At 39.1% G+C, this 23,205-nt stretch overlaps 1 protein-coding gene across 1 annotated transcript in view; it reads right to left on the reverse strand.

Moving 5' to 3' along the window:
* The window catches only part of CAMK2D (calcium/calmodulin-dependent protein kinase II delta), a gene marked incomplete at its 5' end in the record, with an annotated part of 46,561 nt that extends 23,399 nt beyond the window's left edge, over positions 1–23,162 (reverse strand). Inside the window, 8 exons of the mRNA XM_009866955.1 lie at positions 5,756–5,793; positions 9,764–9,806; positions 10,501–10,584; positions 11,618–11,740; positions 12,284–12,378; positions 13,373–13,456; positions 18,320–18,422; positions 23,094–23,162. Of these exons, the coding sequence (XP_009865257.1) occupies positions 5,756–5,793; positions 9,764–9,806; positions 10,501–10,584; positions 11,618–11,740; positions 12,284–12,378; positions 13,373–13,456; positions 18,320–18,422; positions 23,094–23,162 (639 nt within the window). The remainder of the gene's footprint in view (positions 1–5,755; positions 5,794–9,763; positions 9,807–10,500; positions 10,585–11,617; positions 11,741–12,283; positions 12,379–13,372; positions 13,457–18,319; positions 18,423–23,093) is intronic.
* Between the last annotated feature and the right edge of the window lie 43 nt (positions 23,163–23,205).

A 23,205-nucleotide genomic window follows, 5' to 3' on the forward strand; every position in this document is an offset into this window, starting at 1 on the left:
AGACAGGCCTTAGAACTCGCGGTAGGCACCGTATCTATACCTCTCTGTATAGAACATCTATATACAGATATAGATATCTATATACAGATATAGATATGGAAATAAAGAATCACAGAAAGATGAACTTATGCAACTGGAAGGAACACTAGGAGTAGAGCCGATAGGTAGCGGCAGCTCCTCCAAACACGCTAGCTACGGGTTTTCAGATGCCTTGTACGAAGGTCTATATAAGGTATAGATGACTTCAGCTGTGACACTTAAAAAGAACAGAGAGCCTTTAAGTAGCAGCTAATCACATATAAGAAGAATAAAGAATTAATATGGGTTTCAAGAGAGTCCTAAATAGCCTCTGAGATTTCTTGACATGCAACAGTATTAAATAATTCCACTCAGTTGTTCTATATTTCTCGTTACCTATCACTACCATAAACAATATTAGATTATTGATAGCTCTCCAGAAATCTACGGATTTGTTCTATCAGCTTCTGGAAACAGATTTGAGTAAATGCAACTGATTCCAGATCTGAAAACACTGGTTTCCCTTTTTTTTTTGGTGTTATTCCAGACAAAAAGAATTGCCAGCTGTTATTTTCTTGCAGTCTCAAGAGTCCTGCAATAACTGTGTATCAGCCTTTCAATTTTGGTGCTATAACCTGAAAGTGTAAGATTTCACATAATAGTATCTTTCATTTTACTCCACATAGCTTTACACATAGGTCATTGTGTTAAGCTTAACACAGTATCAAATCTTCACAGGACTTTTGGCTTTTATTTTTACCGACTTTTAATTCAAATTAAACTGTTTAGCAGTAAGTTTAAAGTTATCTGATTCTTTAGATCCATTTTTTAAGATTCTGCTTTCATAAATACCATGGTATGAAAAGAACGGAAATACTAAAAAATAATGTACCGAGCCACTTTTTTTACATGCACTAAGAAGCAAGATTAAACTCGTTTGGAATACGTAATTTTTTCTTGAACAATAATTAGGAAAAAAACATTACGTACATTTTGGTCACATCTAATTTTAACAAGAGCAGTCCAAAGCGGCATGCAGAACTGGGTGTACAGAGAAATATTGTCTGGAAAGACTTTGAACCAAGGAAAAAAAACCATCTAGTGAACCTTCTTGTCAACAGTATTAATAATAAATGTGCAAAACAAAGGAAAAAAAGTCCAAAATGGTTTCATTAATGGATTTTGTAAGAAGTAGCAAACTTCATTTAATAAAACAAACTCTAGCGATTTTGGGGGGTCAAAATGTATTTTTTCTCCAAAAGAAAAGTCTTTCTAAACCAATCAGAAAATGGTGATATGCTAAGTAAGATCTACAAAAAGGCAGAAAAACAGAGGAAGTCCTACAAGAGTGGGCCAAATTGAGGGGTGCGTGAAACACTTGGCTTCCGATTTAACCTCCCTGACGACTCTCTAGTAGCAGATGAAGCACTGAACACGCGAGCTAACACTTCTGTGCCAAGAGCTTTGCTAATTTCGAGCCTTCGGAAGTTAGCCCCACTGGGGAAATTCTCGGAACGTCGTGTCCCCAGCAGGTTGTGAGGAGTATTTTCCTTTGGGACAGGTGTGGCAGCTGACTTGTGGTTGCAGGAGTTTAGCCTGCTGCCAAACTGATTCTTACTCAGGAGATGTCTAGGTTATGGAAATGTCAACAGGCTTTGCACTGATTAATTAAAGACTGCAAATATCCTTATCTTAATCAGCATTTAACCAGCTCTGAAGAATATAAAGCCATCTCATTAGTTCATGTTTGGGGACACTATTTTGACCCTAAATGTTATTTAGTGATATTTGTGATTTGATTATCTCATATGTGAACCATTCTCTCACACAGAATAATTTTCTTGGATTTAGAACTTTCAATGCTCTACAGCAGGAGGATGAAAAGCAGTGGCTTTTTTTAACAATGGTCTTTCTACATTAATAGCTATCAAGAGAAAATGTGAGTCACTACCAAGTTCCAAGTGCTCAGTTGATGCTCCAACTTGGCCTAGTTATTGTCAAATAAATTCCATTTATCTGTTGAATTACAGCCCTAAGTTGCAGGGGTTTCTGAACTCAAGACAGGAAGAGAATAAATACTTCTGTTCATAGAGTCATTCATGGGGAAATATAAGTTTCAGCAAGTATTTTATATAGCAAGTTACTTGCTTTGATATTTATGGGACTCTGAGATGGGCAAAACCTGAACTCCTTACTCAGGAAAGCAACTTTTTTAAAAAAAAAACAACTAAACAACCAAAGTTCTACAGGAGAATTGTGGAACAGTGAAAACGCATGCAATGCTGCTTGTCGGCGTCCTACATCTTCCACAACCAGAAAAAAAATCACACATCAAGTTGGATAACTCTAAGTTCATATCTTTATGACACTGTAGTCAATGAATAAAAAGGCCCTAACAAAATGCAGATAGATATAAACCAAAACCGTGAGGGAAGAAATGAAGATTTCACCAGATTTCATACAGTCCTATTCAGTAGTAGCTTAACACAAAAAATAAATTGATATGCCAAATGATTGCTAGTTGTTGAACACGTAATGAAAACAGATCAATCAAATTTCAATTCCAACTTTGCCTGAGTAAGGAGAGGAGGCTTGGGTCCATACTCCCTTGTTGAAAGTCCTATAAAAATAAACAATATCCATTACAGCTACTGCTGAAAACTGCAGGAAATATACTCCAATCTTCTCAGTAAGATATTGAGAATACAGCATTCATTAGTGAAAGCAGGAAGAGATCACGTAATTCCAAATACAGTTATTTGTTCTGTGGAAAGAGAACTTGCTAAGCCACAGAAACTTAGAGAGAAAACAGCAACGTGCTTGCCCACTTTCTCTCTCTCGTAGGACATATAGAAGTATGTTTATTAATATATGAACACACATGGCGTGTTCTGCACATATTTTTAACAGCAAAGGGAAGCTGTTCCAAGAGCATTAAAATATTTTCATATGAAACGGTTATTCCGAAGCTGAATTATGCTTAAGTGTTGATCTTCTATTTGTTATGAAGAAGGAAAACTTTGATACTAACGCATCGCTTGTCAAGAGCCACTCTTAGGTCTGATGGGAGTGCAGCACACATGTGCACAAACGCTCCCAACAGCTGGGCGTGACGGCAGAATCACTACTGATCTTTTATCAGTGCATAAGAATTGTTTTTTACACCTTGGGACTTCATCTGTCACGTGGTACTTCCGTGACAAAAAGTTACAGGACACTTCACATTTGGGATAGCAGATATATCCCCACACTGTACCTTTGTGTCGACCCTCACGTGGACACTGCTACCACTGATCCTCTGTCACTGGAATTCTGTTTTCGCCCACAGAACAGACTCTTTCAGGTCTGCTCAGACCTGACCAGCAACGTTTGCTTCTCAAGGAGAGTCGTACTTCCCAGTGAAAGACATGGAGGAGGCGGACTTGCCTTCTCTCCCCCAGCAGCAGCGACAGAAGCTGGCTGGGACACCTCGGCTCACCGTCACAAACATCTCCCAAGTCAGATTCAAAGCCAAAATAAACAGGAATACAACAGGTTGCTGTGTGGGATCACAGAGGCCAAATGAAAGCAAGACTCTAGAGCGGACTGAGGAGGAAGAAAAGTTATCAAGACTGACTGTCAGTTGGGCCATCTTGCGACAAAGCCCTGAGCTGGGAAGGAGTTAGCTGGCAAAGTGCAGTATGGAGAGGCTGTGAAACTGGGTTTTTTACTCCTGAGCGTTTAGCATGGCATCTTGGTGTGTAGTGGCTCAATTAAAGCGATACTATTTCACTGTGCAACGTGGTTTGTGTTACATTTTATGATATTAATACTATTAACTATTAAAATAAGGAGGTTTTAAAAATTAATGGAAGGCTGTTACAAGATTACTATTTTGTTATTATTTTCTATTTTGTTACTATTTTCAAACACTAAGGACAGCTGCATTGGCCAATGTTACATCTACTTTTTTGTTTTTGTATGTCCCCAGGTTAAAAAAAAAACAACAAAACTTGGTTGAACGAACTGCAGAACAATTCACTGCGGATGGCATATAGCAACTGTGGGCTTAAAATTCACAAGGTTGTAATTGAAAGTCTTGCAGCTTCTCACAGTATGTTAACAAAACTAAATGCAACTGTTTGATTTCTAAGTGTGAACGTTTCACAGGAGGAGAAAAATCTGTCGATAAAGATCCTCACCATCATCTGAACACTCGAACTGGACTTCCTTTTCTGAATTGACCAGTCAGAGAGAAAGGAAAAGAAGAAAATGTGACTGCTTGGATTTGAAGTAGCAATGCATGGAGTACAGTATATTTCTGCTTTGGTTTTTGCTTTTTTTTTTTTTTCTCTAAATAAAAAATGACAGCTTAAGCTGTAAGACGGGGCGGAAAAATGCTATGAGTATACAGTATCTCAATAACAGAAATTGCAAAAATAAACATTCCCAGTGTAACTTCACTCCCTTTGCTCCACATGACCGTACAGACAAACAGCAGACACGTAAAATATGCCGAAAACCAAAGTACCAAACCCCAGCAAGTGTAATTTAGGCAAAATTTTGGCAACAATATTATAATCAAAATTGAGATACAACAACTACCATCGTAGACCTGTAGGAGGAAGGATCTTTTAAAAGGAAAAGCTGGTCAGACAGAGTAGGTAAAATGTCTACATTCCACAGTGAAGCATGTTAAGGGTATTCCACAGGAATGACAGAAGAGTACCAAGATGCTTTTCCATTTAATTAGGGTATCTACTACTTGGCACTGAGAAGCATTGAAATCGTGGTGTGCTCACTTCATTTGAAATCAGTGTCATGATTTTTTTGATAGGAAAAGTGTGAATAAGCAGGAGAACAGGAAGACATATACTACGTAACTGGCATTTAAGTGTGCAATACTTTGTTAAAGTAAAAAGTTAACATTAAATAGAAATTTAAAATTCAGGTCAAAGACACACTTCTGAGTAAACACACGGAGCACAGAAGAATATCTTTTGAATCATATAATGAAAGCTTGAGGCACTTATTTTAGTCTTCAGGAGTCCCTTGAGAAAAGAAATAAAATATTTTTCATTGCTGAGTGATTTTTTTTTTCTGTCTGTTTTTCCAAGTATTTATCCAGAATGTTCATTTGTGAAGCATCTCTCCTCCTGCAGGATCTGGTGATACGAGAACAGGAGCTCTAAATCATGTGTGAAAGCTGCCAAAATGTTCCCTTCTTAGCAAGGTCTATTAGTTAGGACGAGTTGATTTCTTGAGATACTAAATCCCTCAAGTTCTGCCAAATACAGTGAGTACATCTGGCAGAAAACACCTCATGTGGAGCCAAGCCTACCAGCAAACTTTTGGTCTTCTATGAAATCTAACGGAAATTCAAGAGGAAACATGGAGGCAATAGAGCTGCAGATAAACATCAATACCTGAAAAGCTAACATGCCCATCATCAAGCCATTATTGATATTTATAAGCTAATCAATAAACTCTGAGTCAGTAATTACACAAGCATCCTTCATTAAAACAGCAAGAAAAGCATTTTCTCCATTAGTGTTCCATCCTCCAATTACTAAAATTCTTGGTTTTCAGATATTTATCTTTTAATCTTCACTTAATAACTTTAATAACTTCAAATATATGGTAAGAAGCAAATTCTATAAAGGAAAGAAATAACAATAATCAGTTCTAGAAACTGGTAGAAGTTACAGATCAGTGGTGACCAAAAAAATCGTATTTTCTAAGCATGTGTTTAACCTACCTTAACTCCATCCGGCTTTTTCAGTAAACTCTTGGCTGCTGTAAAATGAAACAAATCTCAGTGTCAGGTGGTTACCTCCGAGGTCAACTGGCTGCAGAGCAAACCCCCGCTGCCTCCCAGCTGCAGAAACATTTTCAGCTTTTATTTCCTCCTTTTGTCGCTCCGAGCACAGGAAACAAAATCTTTAAGGAACTACGAATACTTGAGATTATCGTACATCTCTTTTTTCCATTGATTAAAGCTGTAGGTTAATTGTACTTATACAAGGAGAGACCTCCTTGGGTGGCACAGAGGAAATGGAAGCAGGGCGAGTGTAAATGCGGCAGCTTTGGATACATTCATTTTTTCAACAGTTGTCGATGGGGATAGTTTGATTGCATCGGAACTGCTGTTCCGATGGCAGGGACTCTGACAAGGTGTTTGTAGAGAGCCCACTGCTGTCTTAATTGTGTTCTTCATATGAGAGTGACATAAAAGTAACCAGGATCAGCTCAATGAGGTACCTAAAGAGCACAGGGAGGTACAACCCTATCTATTCCACCTAATGACAAGGAAGTTGACTTTTAATAACATGCTTCTTTGGGGATTTCCCACCAGGACAGCATCAGCCGCCTTGCGTGAAAAGGTCAGGAAAGTTGCAAATAAGAAAGAGAGAGCAGTCTGCTAGAGAGGTGCTGTTTTGGAGGAGACCTTCCTAGGAGGGAGCAATAACCACTGGTAGGCGTTGCTTCAACTTCTAATGAAGAAAATCTGGTATTTTCTGCATCTTGTCGCACACTGATCAAATTTCATCAAAAAAACGGACTGCTGGGCAAAATTTCACTTGTCATAACGTTATCCATGGGTTAGGCTTTAAATTCCACCACTTAAAACTGGCACCAAGCACTCCAAATTACTAAATCTGGAGGGCTACCGTGCGAAGAAGCACAGAGCAGCTCTGAATCGGAAAACATTTACACCAGAAGTCCGTGCTGGGTGACCTACCAAGTTTAAAATAAACTACTCACTAAAGCGTAAATGCTTCATGGCTCAGTGCTAAAGACTTGAAGAATAATCAATTACAAAACAAGCTGGTGTTCTTTGTTTTTATTGTCGTTTATGATGCAATCTTCCTATGGGAAAGCGTATCACGGTTTAGGCTGCGAGCAAACGGTGTTCTATGTGCGCCGGTTTGATTAGAGGTAGGAAGCACTTCTTGAAGGGAAATGCTGCAGCTAAGGATCTGGCATGGTCAAAGGGAGACAGTCCTGACATGGAGCTCCCACCATTACTGGCATCTTTCCCCTTAAAACAAACAAACAAAAACAAAACGAAACAATTGGACCTTGCAATCTTAAGGTTGCTCAAACTAGCTGAGGCTATTTGAATTATTGAGTATGAGGCTTGACCTTAATTTTTGTATTTGTGGCTTCTTCTGCAGCTACATCTGGATTAAGTGCTCAGTTAGTTCTGGTTCAGAGTAGAGAAAATGCAAGATCCCCTCAGAAACTGTACAAAAATAACTAATGTCCATTGTTGTGTCATTTACATTAAAAAAATGGAAATTGAGGCCAGGTTCATGTTTCTAATTTCATTAATTAACCCTCCAAATGCAGTTTATTAATCATGGACATCCGACAATGCAATCTTTAAAACTCTTAGAAGCCCCATGATTTACACCTAAAAGGAACAAAAAGAAATTTGCCTGAATTGCGCAACGAGACCATTGCGTGTGTTTATTTACAGAGGGACATCAATTATTATCGAAAATAAATTGGTTTACGTATGTTTTTGTGACAGGATGCATCCTGTTGCAGCATGTGCTTACAGGTCCTGATGCAACACGGCCTGAGATTTTACCGTACCACAAATGTTGTGGATGCTCTGTTAGCTTCAGAAATCCACTGAGGTAAGGTGAATGGGACAAGCTTTCTAAAACTCGAGGCCAAAAACCCCAGAAGTTCGTTGCTTTTCAAAGCCTGTTTTATACCACTAGCCCCTACAAAAATATGGGAGAAGATGAATTAGTTTTTATAAGCTGCTGTCCATACCAAGCTAGGTCCTTTTGCTACATTTGTGCATAAAACTTCTGAGTTCTTCCAGCGCTTAATCAACGTTACTTGTTGTATGTAAACAATTAAATAAGAGCCAGTAAAATGAGGACACCACGAGCAGTAACTCCAAGTAGTGTGTTTATGGCATTGCCAGCATGTGGTTTAAAAAGTGCCTGGAATGGATTATTATGCAGTATTTTACATTCTAGGACATTTTCCATACTCAACTGCTTTTGTTGGTTTTTGCTTGGAACACATTTTTAGTAATATTTTGATGCATCTTTCTTTAAGCATAGATACTGCATACAAATCAAGTATTTAAAGAATTTGCAGCAGCAAAGCAATTAGCGTGTTCTAAATTAAGCCCACAATGAAAGATTTCTTGCGACTACAAGCAATAGCTATAAATAAAACCTCAGGCATCGTTAATAGGCCAGAAAGCAGACGGAAAAGAGATGGTGTTGTGACAACGTGTAGAAATTAAAGTGATCCAGGACAAACAGCAAGTTTGATTTAGAAGAGAAAGATGTTCCTTTCACGTGCTGAGGGTCTTACCTCACAAGAAATATACATTCCACATAAAAGGAAGAAAAGGAAAATAAAACACTTTTATAACCACATCGTTATGGACAAATGACTTTCAAAAGCATGCTTTGCAATGAAACACAATGATTAAACAACGTGAGCAAATAAAACGGTATCAAAGAAAAATATGGGTCGTTACGGTGTAAAACAGAGATGACAGGTGACAAAAATCCAAAACAAAACCTCAACCCCTCTTTGCTGTTCAGGCTGAAATACTATTGTAAAATTACTTCAGCTTTTCTTGGTTGAAAGTCGAATTTGACCATTACATATATAGACAGGGACACTTATGAAGAGTGATGAGAAATGATATTTAGTAATAATTAATTTTTACAAGATATGCAGCCTACGGCATTGCCACTTTTACAATGAATCGCAGATACTGGCAATTCATTAAGCTTTAATTTACGTAACTGTAGTCTTCTGTATTATAGGTGTGTATTAAACATAGGAACTTAGAAAGGAATTGTATTTCAAGTGTTAGGCAAATTGAACAAGCTGTTCTCGCACTCGTGATTATGTAATTTATTTTGGATGGTTCTGTGCTTATTATTATTCAACACATGCCAGAAGCACTATCGTGTTTTTGTCTGTAAATTAATTTACATTACACTCCAATAGTTACACCAAAAAGTAGGAGGGTATGTAAAACTACCCGTTTTTTAATTTGAGATTCTTTTTCACTATTTGCTTGAAATGATGAATGGCAAAATTAGAAATCCAGTATAGTAGCAAAATTTTGGCAACACTACTACTAAGCACAATTTTAACTCTACTAAGAGCAAATTTATTTTAGCTTTTGCTATTAATTGTTTTTAATATAATGATCTATATGTCCAGGTATAAAGAGGAAATATCTCTTGTTATATCAAACTAGGCATTAGAAGAGAAGGAAAAGGAGGACTCATTTTACTACGTTTCTTACTCCTTAGGAAAGCAATAAAGAAAGAAAGTGGGTTTTTTCTGTTCTTTTTGTTTGTGGTTTTTTTTTTTTTAATACAGAATGCAACAGAATCCTGGAATGACATTTCAAGTATATAAAAATAAGTAAGTTTCAAAATGTTATTGTGTGATACTTATGCATGGAAACTATATGCATTATTTTCAGTTTTCCTCCACCACAACAGACAGAAAAATGTCTGGTTTTGACAGATAATACTAAGATAGTAAAGAGAAGGAACTCACATTCTACTGCAAAATTAGACTGTCAGCTACAGGAGATTCTATTTGGCCCAAATAGTTTAAATTCTCTTGTTTGCTTCTGCAAAGGAAATAACTTAAGACACATTGTATTTAGATGCTACTGAATAATAAAGATCTTTCTGTACTAACGGATGTCACTGACATCAAAACACAAAGACCAGATTAATCTGCAGCTCAATGAACATACCTGAGAAATTTCTGGTAGCCAGCATAGTTGTCAAGATGGCCCCCTGTGTACACATACATTTTCTCAGATTAGCATCACACTTGTGTAAAATTCTGAACATGAACACGACAAAACAAAAAGGAAAACATGCGAGTAAAGTACATCAACTATTAAATTAACCATAAAGACTGGATTAGCTGTGCATTACTTATCACACATGGTGCCAGGAAGTCCTAATTTGTAATTTAATCTTAATTAAACACATATCAGCAATCCTGATAATCTCAAATATTTACTGGTTGTATGTAATGCACAAATTATGAGTGTTCAGAGGCACAGTAATTAGCAGTAATATAAGTAGCTGAACAGGAAATAGACGTTACTGACGTGCTTAGATTCTTTTTTAGTAGGAAGAGGAGTTTATTTCCAATGTGCTAATTAGAAAAGTTCGTATCTGCGAAGTGACCCTGTCTTGTCAGGAGAAAACAAGATAATCTAAAAGGATAACTTTAAGAGTTTTCCTTTAACGAAAGATTTTTAATGTGTATAAATGAAGATCAGTATTATTTCAAATCCAACATCTTTCTGCTACGTTCTGTTCACTTTCAATAAAAGTTTAAGAACTTCATGCCAAAAGCTGCTCATCTATCAAACCATTCATTCAAGCACAATATTCAAGAAAAATTTGCTTAGGGACCACAGGCCAATATTCTTTTATCTGTCCAAAATTAGCTACTCACCCTTGCAGAAGTTCTTACCTTTAGTTTTCTTCTTGCATTGAATTTCTTCAGGCAATCTACAGTCTCTTGTCTGTGCATCATCGAGGCAACAGTAGAACGTTGCTAAGGGAAGAAGAATCATTTTAACACACCCAGTCAGACATCTAGCATTTTTTTTTACTCTACAAGATACATATTGCAACCCACGCGGTCCAAGGCTTAGGTCTTTAATTTCTGCCCTGTCTCACTATCTCTTTATGCAGGTTTCTACACATTTGGGGCATTTCTGAATCAACACAACTAGGGTCTCGTTTCACTCCACCTTTTCCATGTGCAATAGCCCCTTGAAAGAAACAGGGACTAAGGAAAACACAAGATCTTATGTTTACGCAGAACTTGAGTTATGGAGCATAAACATAACTGAAGGAATACACTGAATTACGATTTTAGAAAATGTTCAAAACAAGAAGGAATTTTTTCTTTAGCATTAGTGATATTAGGTGAGGTACAGCAGCAGGAAGTATTTCAGAGAGAATTCAGCAGTACCTGCATTTTCTCTCTAACTCAACTTTCTATGCATCACAATTTTCAAGGCAAGATACTGCAGCCTACTGGAACGAACAAAGAGTTGGGAACCAGTTGTGTGTCTCACTATGACTTTCAAAGAATTGGCCCAGACTAGCTGCAAACTCAAAGTGTAGAATATACCGAAAACTGGAAAGTAGTCCTGGATCCACTAGCAGACTGGCAATCTCTACTACCTGCAAAATGATTTGTAAAAAGTCCCTGAATTTCCTGCCTTTTATATCTGATGCTTATCATAATGGTTATAGGGCAATGTACAGCATTATCTAACTCAAGTCACTTTTTTGTATGTTTTCTCTCTGAGAATTTAAGATAATGCTCCAATTTTGGCAGTGAACTGCACCACAAAGTCAAGGCAAAGGAGTTCATTTCTGCGAAAATCATCCCAGGCTGAGAGCTCCGTATACGACACTATTGACTCTATCTGTGTAATTTTAATTTTACAGTCCTATAGTTTCACAGCTGCACAAGGACAAAAATTACCATCCAAACACCTTATCTATATGCTGAAGTAAACCGTAAGTGGATTTGTCTGCCAAATCGTCCTCTTAAATCTGTGAAAATTACTTACACAGATCCATGGATGCTTTAGTGCTTCTGACGCTGTGATACGTTTTGCTGGGTTGATGGTGAGCATTTTATTGATAAGGTCTTTTGCTTCAGGAGTCACTGTATCCCATTCTGGTGAAGGAAACTTAGAGAAAAAAATACTTATGTATATACCATCTTGTACAATCTTTACACAGTTTTACCTAAGGTTTTGTATTGATGCTATTTCTGTTTTAAGGGGGAAAATGCAGTTTGTCACAATTAGAAAAGTTTGAATTAGTCAGTTTTATAAACTGTTTTTCTCCTTTACTATTTAGATCTTTTATTTATTTGCTTCAAATACCTACCATTTCTACACTTAGAGTAACTTGATGGCAGTTGAAACTCACAGCACGCACAAAATAACAATGTCAGAAAGAATAACAAATTCTGACTGTCTGAGAGGCATATGGTCATACAGCACTTAATGCAGTTTATCTTGTACTAAAGATATAAATATTAAGCATTATTATTCAAAGTTTTAATACTAAGCATTATTACTCAACATTTACTATATTGAGTGGTTCATGAAGATAATGAATATTCCCCGCAAATTTAGGAAGCAATCCTATTTTCACTTTTCAACCTAGAAAAATCTCATTTACAAGTACGGATATAACTAACTGAACAGACAGAGTAAGGCACATACGTCATAAGCGCCAGCCTTGATCTGCTGGTAAAGCCTGTGCTGGTCTTCATCCCAGAAAGGAGGATATCCCACCAGGAGGATATACAGAATGACACCTGCAGAAAATTCACAGCAGTACTACATGATTTCAAGAAATCCCAGAAATTTCTGACATTTCACCCAACAACCAGGTAAAACAAATGGCTCAACAGTCTTATTCCAGCTACTGAAAAATTAGGTCTATTCATACTGCAGAAAGCAGTAAAAGTAAAGTTCACAAGATACCTTCTCATGCAGTAATAAGTATCCGACACAACACCAGACCAGGAACACTAAAAATGTCTGGCTAGCTGGAGAAATTATTTTCAATGACCATGTACATTCTAGGAAAACGCATTTTTTACTTCTAGTTTTATTAGGGCTTGTACTGATGTCTTTAAGACCTTGTTTTTACTAATTCATGCAAAGGAAAAGTGGGAAATTCAATATATTTGTATAAATACGTGGTCAATAGGAAACTAAAAAGTCCATCTGCTACTCTCAGAGAGATGATTCACTATGACTTCAGGAAAGTGCTTTCATAAATACAACCAAAAAAACGTGGGTAGGAGTGAAATAAGGAAACCACCAATTGCTCTCAGCTAGGCAGCTGCCACTTGCCAGTACCTTAAACTATGCTGTTTCAAGTACTGGACAATAAAATAATTGCTCTCTACTCCAGTTCACAAAACATTTAGCTTCACGGTTTAAAAATGCAGTTTTAGTCAGATCAGAATTTAGGCTTGTGAACCAAAATTAAGGCCCAGTCCAAAGTATGAACTGTTATATTTGCTAACTAGTTAGGCACCTGCAAATATCTTTTTAATACTTTGTGAAAGTGTGTTGTGTAAACATGGCCAAGCATTCCATGATAATACACCTTCACAAATAATAAAAACCAAATCAAGCCGGTACAATAACAAAAATCTGATAACCTCTTCTAAATATTAATATTGAATTTTACTAAATACATATTATCTGATGCAGCACATAATCTATTCTGGACATCGCCTCTCTCCTTCAAAATACTCTATGGCAGACCGAACACCACCCTTCCGAGTAATTACTTACCACACGCCCACATATCCACAGGTTTTCCATAAGGATCTTTTCGTAACACCTCTGGTGAAAGGTATCCCGGAGTACCAGCAAAGCCTGTCAAAAGGCAAAGCAACTTTACTCTCAAAAGGTGTACGTGCTCCGCAAAAATCAAGTGACTCTCATCTTGGCTCATGACACGCAGGACATTAATGCTCAAGTTTCGTTTCGAACTTCTCTTTTAACGGTGAATCATCTAGAAGTGGCAATAATGGGACAACTTATGAAGCTGGGGCATGTCCCCTTCTGCCACCACATCTGGCAGAGTCGAGAGACAGCAAAAAGCCGGCTGGCTGCACCCCTATACCAGCCCTCCAGATTCAACAGTGGTGTCAAGGACCTGGTGACAGTGCAACAGGAGAAGGTTTGCAGAGAGATTACAAGATAGCTGATGGAATTTCTTTCATGACTTCTGCATTCCTCTAAGCTGCAGTGTGACATCCAGGAGTGAGGCACAAATATATTTGGCTCGGGGTCGAGGTCAAAAAAGTTAGCAGAGCAAGGGGAATGTGGGAAACATTATCTGAGCGATCCTGTCAGAGATACTAATCCTAAAACAGAAAATTCACACCACGCATGATAAAGACTGTTACTGAGGGGTTTTTTTAATCATTAGCCTAAATTGGGCTATTTTAAAATAGCCCCAAGCTGTAAAAATTAAGGCTGTCAACATGACTTGCATGGGATTTCTGGGAGTCCATCAGCTCTCAGCGTGAACTCACCACACACCCAGTACATCCACGGACGCTGACGGGCAACTCAGCAATAAAACACAGGGACATCTAAACTACCTGAACACAGGATCAGAGAATGGTTCATCATAACTATAAAGAGCATGTAAAGAGCCCTAATTCAGCCTTTACAGGAGCAGATTTCTCAGTAAACAGTAGGTAGGCGAGATTTAAGTAAAGCTGACATACGGAGAGATCCCTCATTCAGAAGGAAAAAAGAAAGTAAAAACATTGTTGAAATTCCTTCACGCAGAAGCGGAAATGCAATTCAGCCAATGCCAGATGGTGGCAAAGTCCATGTCTGGAGACGTTCAGGATTAGATTTCACAAGAGCACAATCGGCTATTACTCACTTTGAAGACCACCAACTCGGGGCTCAGGCTTCTTACAGCCTTTGCTGCCTGTATTTCGCACTGTGACTCCTAATATGATCTTCAAACTGCAAAACTAATTTCCTTGAAGTCATTCCGCTTCTGGAAACCTCCTTACAGAAGCTGGCAAAAAGCATCTCTGAAGTAACCTAGCCTTTAACGTTTTTATGTTCTTCATTCTTTATTCATTACCAGCAGTGCTGCTTTTCTCTTAGGAGAAATGCAAAACGTAGGTAAAAACGTAGATCTTTCTTCTTAATGATAAAAACTTGATGACATTCTGTGTCATTTCAGTTAGTATCTCTGTTCTTTTGAGCACCTTTGCCTAAAATAAATGCTAAAATAAATGAGAATTTGGCAACTTCCACAAAGGACCACAGGTCATTTCTGAACACTCGATTCCACAGAGCTTATGAGCGACATAAAGTGCACAGCTACAGGAAAAGAAGCCCTTGCCCTGCGGCTGGCAATTATTTTAGGGTGGGAGGAGGAAACGCATGAACACATTCTGTATATTCTATTAAGCACACAGTTAAAATATTTTTGTGAAAAATGAGCTTGGTTTTTGCAGTCTGCTGATATGAGAGCTATGAATTTGCAGAGTACTATCATACAGGAAACACATCTTAAACTCCTTCAAGAAGCTGAAAAATATATGTTTAAAGTAGCTTTAAACAGACTGATGTTCCGTATCTCTTCTTGTCTGTAATGCTTTACATGAGTATTTTTGTTCATTTTAAAGGGGAAGTAAAGTCTTCTCAACTTGCAAACCCAGCATAGCTCCATAAATATTACTATGCGCCACTTGAAAACTTTAAACTTTAAAGCAAAAATACACTACTTAGCTAACTTTATTTCTTGATGAAGATACAGAATGGGTCTAAACATAACTAATCAGTAGTGGTTTAGTATATATTCTGAAATTTTTTAAAGCGGCAAAGACAGCAGAGTATGCACTCATGATTTCAGCGGAAAAGAACAAATACAATTAAATTGTGCACTGTTATTTATCAGTTAATTCTATAACTGGTCAGAGGGATCCCAATCCGAGTGTGTACTTTTCAGAAAATTATTGCTAATAGGAGCAATTACTTCAGCTAAAAACAACTTTTAAAGTTGGAAACTTTTTGTGACTGTACAATGTCTAGAAAAGCTGCATCACCTTGTACTCCTATGATGCTATGATTTAAATAAGCAGCCAGAGGCCTGAGCCAAATGCCGTGCTTTGCTGAATTCAGTGATGCGTGGGTACATGAGATGACACGTTACTCAGGCTAAATAGCTTACAGCCTCAAAACCCTCTTACGCAAAGATTACATATATACTTAACTTCATAAATCATGAACACTTCTCTTGAGTCAACCCTAGATTGAAGGTTAACTGTAATCCCTCAACATAAACTTAAATTAAGGCACAGAGATGCATCTTAAACACAACAGCAGAGGAGACTGCTGCTCTAAGAACCGCCCTATGCTGTCATCAGCCCCCTGCTAGACTTACAGCTTTCTCGGCACCACTCATGTAAGGATTCCAAAAGAAAATGGCAGAATCAACCACCTTAACCCGTGTGAATTGTACCTCTTTGCTAACATACTTCCCTTTGACTCGAGAATGAAAACTCAGATGGGCAGTCTGGAGAGAAGATATGGAGAAGGTGGCAGCAAGCGGCAAGAGCACGCAACTGAGAGTAAGTATAGGGCAGCAGGCTTCTCCTCCTACACAGCTGGAGCCAAAAGACTATCTGTATACAACCTAATTTTATGCAACTAGCAAACTAACTCAGTGAAGCTACTCAAATGACTTAAGCGGTGCATATTTTAGCCCTACTTGGAGGGCTAGACCTAATTTGAGGGGCACCTAGGACTAAACCTAGCTACCTGTGAGTGAACTGCAGTCTGCCCCAGACTTCAGCGATGGGCAAGGAGTCACCTGCCTGAAACTATCCCAGTATATTAAACAGCTGCTCGCAGGGCGGGGTGTTTCGACTAAACGCCGTAACACTTTCTACAAACACGGAAGGAATGGGTTTGTTTTTACAAACAGGCAAACCAGGCAAGGTTTCTGTTGTGTCCTAACACACAGAGCTCTAGCCAGCTTCCTGCTGCGGCTTAGCCGTGGTTGAAGCAGAAAAGAAAGCATCACACCAGAGCATTACATCCAAGAAAAAGAAAAAACAACAAAGAAAAAACATACTGATGCAGAGCTATAATTAGAACCAGGGCACACCATAAGTCACTAAGTGCTGCAGAATCCAGTGGAAAGCAGAAAAATCTTCTGGAAAGAAGCAAGAAAAACTTCAAAACATCAACTGGGTCTGTGCTCCTGTTCTGCCTCGTAAAAGCAGTCATAAAGATGAAGGAAGGCACTCGGACAATTACAGAAGCGTTTTGCAGAGGAAAAGGTACAGAACCCACCAGCCTTATTGAATACCACAAAGCAAAAGAAAAGAGTCACTTCAGACTACTTTTTATTATCTTGCTGCCAGCTTACCTTTTCCTATGTATATACTTTGAAGACATGCTGCTTAATCTCCTTTCTACTAAGTTCAGCGGGGCAGTCCTCCCGATGCTACACTCCTAAATCAAGCACTTCTCAAGAGCCAAATGACCAAAAAGTGCAGGATTTTGCAGGGAATTGCAACGTCCTGCACATCACCTGTATCCATACAGATGTATCATTTTGACAAAATATCCCTGAAGTCAAGTTCATTCTGCTGACCTTTTCCTTGAGATGCTTTCGGTTTACCTGATGTTTCTATCATTTTAACAAATCACTTGTTTTTTTTCTTATTTCTATTCCACTCCTTTTGTACTGGTCTATTTGTTAATGTGCAAGAGCAATCTCCTCTGTCTTTTGTGGATTACTGAAATCCATTTATATAAAGGCTGGGATTTAAAACAACGGGTTAGCTTATAAAGCCACCAACATATGTCCAACGATACTGCCTGTGCATCCACATGTAGTCATATCCTAGACTTCAAACACTCACTCTCTCAACCTACTGCCTGCAGAAAATCATTTGTGCTTTCATTCTAAGATCACAATCACTCTGCTCAGTTTTAAACTGTGCTTTCCAGATGCTGTAAGTGAGAACAGGTAGCTGCCATAAATATTTCATTCTCTGCTTTTTTCCTCCTGGGATGTTCAACAAATTCTGTCCTGTGCTGCACATCTCTTCAAAGAGGGTTGTATGTGAGATAGACACATCACCTTTGTACGTGTCCTATTATTTAAAATGACCAGTATTAAATATTTTCTACCATTTTCCTCTGGGCATCTGTTAACTGTAACAAACAACTGGCAATTAGTTGTTTTGGTTTTTTTTGTAAATTAACCCATCCCCCCCCAAAAGGAGTAGTTGAGTTGAACTGGATAGAAGTGCACAATCTTTCACCTTTGCCATCAAGTGGGCGTACTCTTGATGCCTTCCAGATGAAGGTAATATTTTCAAAACCAGTCTCAAAATTCCTGTCCGAATTTCAGAAGACGACTGTAAGCTGCAGACAGACAACCCTTTCCCAACTACCATGCAGTGTTCCAGATGCTTTTAACCACTCTTTACCTTCCTGAGTTTATGCTCTCCATGATCTACTACGTGAGTTTCTTATGTATAAGTGATTGTTTGTAAGTCAGCTCACTCTGACTGCAGTGGAACGAAGTTTTATGTACAGTTTTACATACAGTTACACTCCAAAGTATTTCAAAAATAATTTTTCAGGTATTTCCAGTTGACAGGCTCTAGATAACAAAGGGGTAGTTTGGGAGGCTTAACAACTATGCTGAATATATGATGGGGAAAAAAAAAAATATTTACTTACCAAACCAAGCCTGTTGTTCTCCTTGGACTTCTATAGCTAATCCAAAGTCCGCCAGTTTTACTGCTGCTCCCTTGGATTTGCTAGCTAAAAGTAAGTTCTCAGGCTTTATTCAGAAAGAGAAAAAAAATGAGATGAGAAGATAAGTAAACACATTTTAGACAGGTTTTCACTCTTTTTTTAGTTACGGTAGTCTGGAAAAGAACAAATACTGAGAGGACTGAAAAAGATAAAAAACCCAGGCGTTTTCTCCACGGAAGTGCACAGATTGTGCTTTCCATTCCTACACAGAAATAATCACCAGGCCTATAAACAGCCTTCATGATCCCATGACAGCGAGACTAAGGACAGTGAGTAGATCTACTAGAGAAGGAACATGGCCAGAATGGTCCTGTGGAACTGCGATACCTGTCTGTGAGACAGGACAGTTCAGAGACTCCTAAGAGCTCCCTACTTGAAAAACGCTGCAGAAACCCCTCCAAAAGACATGTATTTCTTGAATACTAGTCTATCTATGCAGTTTGCAGGATTAGGCATCTATAACTGTCAAACGCAAATATGTTTTGCATGACAGCCTAACAATAACAGACACAGTATTGTATTTGTATCTAGAGGGCAGCTGTATTTACATTGCAAATCTTTCAGCAAAAACAGCACTCTCACATTTGTGCTTGCAGAGAACCTACCACAAATAATAATGTAAGTTTGCAAGTTTCCACTTTGCTGCTTTTTTAGGGTATATTGGTCACATCTGAAATCAAACGCTACAGTACACTCACTCAGTTAAAAGTAAAGGATTTGAACATTGCAGTGGTGTTCATTCTACTGTTCACAATGTATCCTTTTAACTTCGTTTAGCAAATATATCAAATGCTAATTGTCGAAAGATAACTCTATTCTATGAAGCTTAACTTTATTTTAAAAAAAACCACTTCAGAAATACTGTAGAATTCAACAGATTATTTCAGACAGCTGTGGCCTCTACAGTATTTTCTTGCCATTTCTATCTTTATTATGCTTTAAAAAGAAAGGTTTTGTTCTACATTTACCTAATAACAAAATCTCACTTTCAAGGGTATTGCTGTCACTCCTCTAGAAGCAGTTTTTGGAGCAATCTGTCATAAGGGAATTCACTATCACCAGTCTGGCACTTGGGACCCAATCCTGCAAACTCTTAAACGCTTATTTCACTTTAAACCAAGCCGCAGTCATACAGGCTTCCAAGGGACTATTTATGCGATTACAGTTAATCCCATGCAGGTACTGAGCTTGGAAACAATTAAGATCATAAGCTTCTTTCAGCAAAGGCTATCTTTAATATAGCTGTCAAGTGTCCAGCAAAATATGCTTGAGCCTAATTAAGACCTCAATCACTGTGATACTTCCATTAATTAAAAGCACAACTGGCCCAGACAAACTCTTTAGTCTAAAGATGTTTTTTATCCTCTCACCAAACTGCAAATGAACAATTTTTCAGCAATGTACAAACACTATTCTCTCACTCACCTCTTTGTTATTCTGTCATAAAGAATACAGTATTAAAAACCTTTCCACAAATAGTTACCTGATGAATCTTCTATTTCTGCATTTTTAAAAAAGAAGATTGAGGTCTCTCAGAATAAAACCCAGTCTCTGTATTCACTCTAATAATCAGTGACCGCTTCAACTACGTGGTATCAGACACTGTTCGTAGGGCTAAAGACTCTTCTCTAGTTTCATCAACACCGATTTAAGCGATGTCACACGGCTTATCACTTAACTACACTCATTTCAACGGGCCGTTACAGAGCTCTTCAAGGCTTCCTATCAGAGTGAGAAGTTTACAGTACCTACTTCCTGGAATGCACGTCTATATAAACCTCTTAAAGCACTGGCTTGATCCGATTTGGCTGTGACCTTCAGCAAGCCAAAAGCAGTGACACGCCTCGCCCCCTCTGAAACAGAAGCGCTAACCTACCGAGCACACACCACTCCGCAACACGTGTTTCCGTACACAACAGCAGTTTTGCCTTTTCTGCTGCTGCTGGGTTTTTTTGGTTGTGTTTAAATTTTTTTTTATTCCATTACATGCCTTTACTCTGCCAATCCAAGTGCTCTGCAGACATACCATTAGCACCGGGCGAGTACGTTTCCACAGAACCTGAAGCACATTTTCGGACTGACTCCTACACCACAGACAACAGCGTTTGGGGTGATGCTGTGTGGGACTATGCGCTTCAACAAAATGCAGCTGTGATTTCAGCGTGACCAGGGGCATACTGGGTAATTAGCATGCATTAACTTAGAATGACTGCAATTACTTGGCAAACATTAACAGCCCAGTGTGGGCCATGCAGGGCTCATCCTCTGGATTCAGTAGAGTCACCTTGTGTTACCGGGAGGCTGGTCGCAGTCAAGCATGTAGAATGGCAGGGTTAACTACTAAAAGTACTTACAAATAAATTAACGTGATTTATGCCTTATTTTTCTAAAGGTCTCGAATTCTTAGAGAAAATGTCCATATGCCTCTGTGTGTTTTTCCTTGAATATAACTAGAGTTTTTGCATGGGGAGTGCAGAAGGGTTATAATCCCGGAGTTTCACAAAAGCAGCAATGCTGCTGCCTGCCAAGAACCGGAATTCCTAGATGGAGGTGCGCCTTCGCTGTCTGTTAAAGACAGGCTGCCACTAACTGGTTAGCATTTTCTGGATCTAGGACCCACTGCCATTCTGACTTATACCAAGGATTACAAACAGAGCAACAACAAGCACTTCTGCAGGTCATAAGGGGCCGCAGAAGCTCCTCTCTGTTCACTGCTATGTTACACTAAAAGGAAAGTTAAATCAAATGAGATTGTCCAAAATTTCCTCCTCTTGTTGCCCTCCCCACCCCCAAACATGCCACGAAATTGTGGTCTGAGTTATTGGGGAAAAAGTCCATCAAGTTTTGCAATCTGAGGATCCGTGCCAGGTCATAACCATCTTTATGTGTCTTGTAGTTCTGGTCTTGGGCCGCACCAAATTTTCGGTACAGTAAGTTCTGCTGGGATTTCACCACAGCCCTTTCATTTCACTCTTTGTTTTTTTTTCCGTTTGCCACAGAGTAGTAAGTGAAGAAGGATGGTTTTCTGCTTCCTGAAGTCTTCACTTTCAGAAATGAAACTGGGTACTACAGCTTGGCCGAAACATTTTTTCTCACACTGTTTTTCCAGTTCATCCTGGATTTGCCAGAGTAAGAAATGCACACATGGTTTGGAGCAGGGAACAGCTGGATTTAATGCACTTCCAAAGAGAAAGTTATTTTGTGTGAACATATCAAAAGCATTCCTTGTTCAGTCAGCTTGCACGGCTACACTTTTTTTTTCCATTCCTTTTCATGCTAGGAGCATAGTCCTGCATGCAGAGGGAGGACAGGAATCGCTGGAGCAGCTGGACAAATGTGATATCCTTTCATTTCAACTTGTTCCATGTGATCCAGCTGCCACACAAGATTTATAGATTGGAGAGAGACTTGTCAGTCTCTCGCTGTACAACCGTGACACGGGAAAACCCAGAAGCACAAAATGGATAAAGAATTTTGTTCATATGTCTTAGAAATCCATCACGCGCCCTGAGCTTTCAGAGCGTAACCCTTTATGCTCCTGTAGGACAACAATAGAGACGTTATAAATTCTGCCGATGACTCCAACAGTTGTTTATCTGGAGTGAAGGCTGGCAAGAAAGATGACGGTATTCCGATGCCAATGGTATTACTAATGATAACCGCTAGAAAACTCCTATCCTGGGAGGGAATTCCTGCTCCCCGTAACTCTCTCAGAAAGGAAAATAAGAGATAAATAACCTATGCCAGAAGGAATTAGCACGTTTCGCTGTATTACCCCACAAGCCATTTACTCCCTGTTTTTGTAAAGAACCTGATATGTCAGGCAGTGCACTTCCGTTGGTTTTCAAAATAAATACTTTTGTTTTACTTGAGGATCTTGAGGCCCAAGTGCCCAAATTAAGTTCTCTCCCTTATCCACAGGGCTAGCTCACTACCAGCTTTGAGACAGACTCCTCCCTCTGAGCTTTGTGATTAAAAAAACCCCTGATATTTACTTATTTCTTTCCATGCCAACGTGCTCTGTATGCACAGAACATTTCTGCATCAGGCGTCTCCAGCCATTCGGGCGCACGCACAGTTAAGGAAGAGGTAATGCTCTTCTCCACACTAGAGTTTTCTTTCAGAAGCTTCTATCCCAATGCTACTGATTGTCCGGAAGGAACTTGACTCCTCGGGTGATCATGGTGAGAACACGGTGGAAATTCCTATTTTCTAAAGATGTTCATCATCTGGAGGAGAGAGAGGTCTTGGTGCCAGCAGTGTCATAGCAGTCAGCCTTTTTGTCACTAGAAGGCGTGACATGCAAACGCTAGCACGCTTCCCAGAAGCACTCCAAGTCGCGCAGGTGAGAGATGGAAAGTTCCCCCCACAGCCTGCCCCAAAACTCTGGAGGACAGAGAGGAAGACCGTATATTCAACAAATACACCAAATGCTTGGAAAGCAACTCCTGTCCTCCCCGGCACTGGTGCCAGGAGACTCAGATCTGGACAGCTAGGTATTTGCAAGCCTTTAGCAGATGCTCTCCAGTGAACGCTAGCGGTTCGTTCTTGTGCAAAGGTGAAGGGGACAAAAAAAATTAGGGGAGGGGAAAAAAAAGAAAAAGAGAAAGGGGAACCGTTTACACCACTTCCAGGGACGAAGGCTCTCTTTTCGCTAGGGTTTGCTGCTCCTGGGCGGGGCAGCAGCAGCACTCACCTTGAGGTCGCGATGGACAACGCCCATCTGATGGCAGTGGAGCACAGCCTCCAGGATCTGCTGAATGCAATGACTGCATGCAAACACCAGGGGCGCGTGTTAGTTCCAAGCG

Source organism: Apaloderma vittatum, unplaced genomic scaffold (assembly GCF_000703405.1).
Source record: "Apaloderma vittatum isolate BGI_N311 unplaced genomic scaffold, ASM70340v1 scaffold1213, whole genome shotgun sequence".
In the NCBI taxonomy this organism is placed as follows: Eukaryota; Metazoa; Chordata; class Aves; order Trogoniformes; family Trogonidae; genus Apaloderma; species Apaloderma vittatum.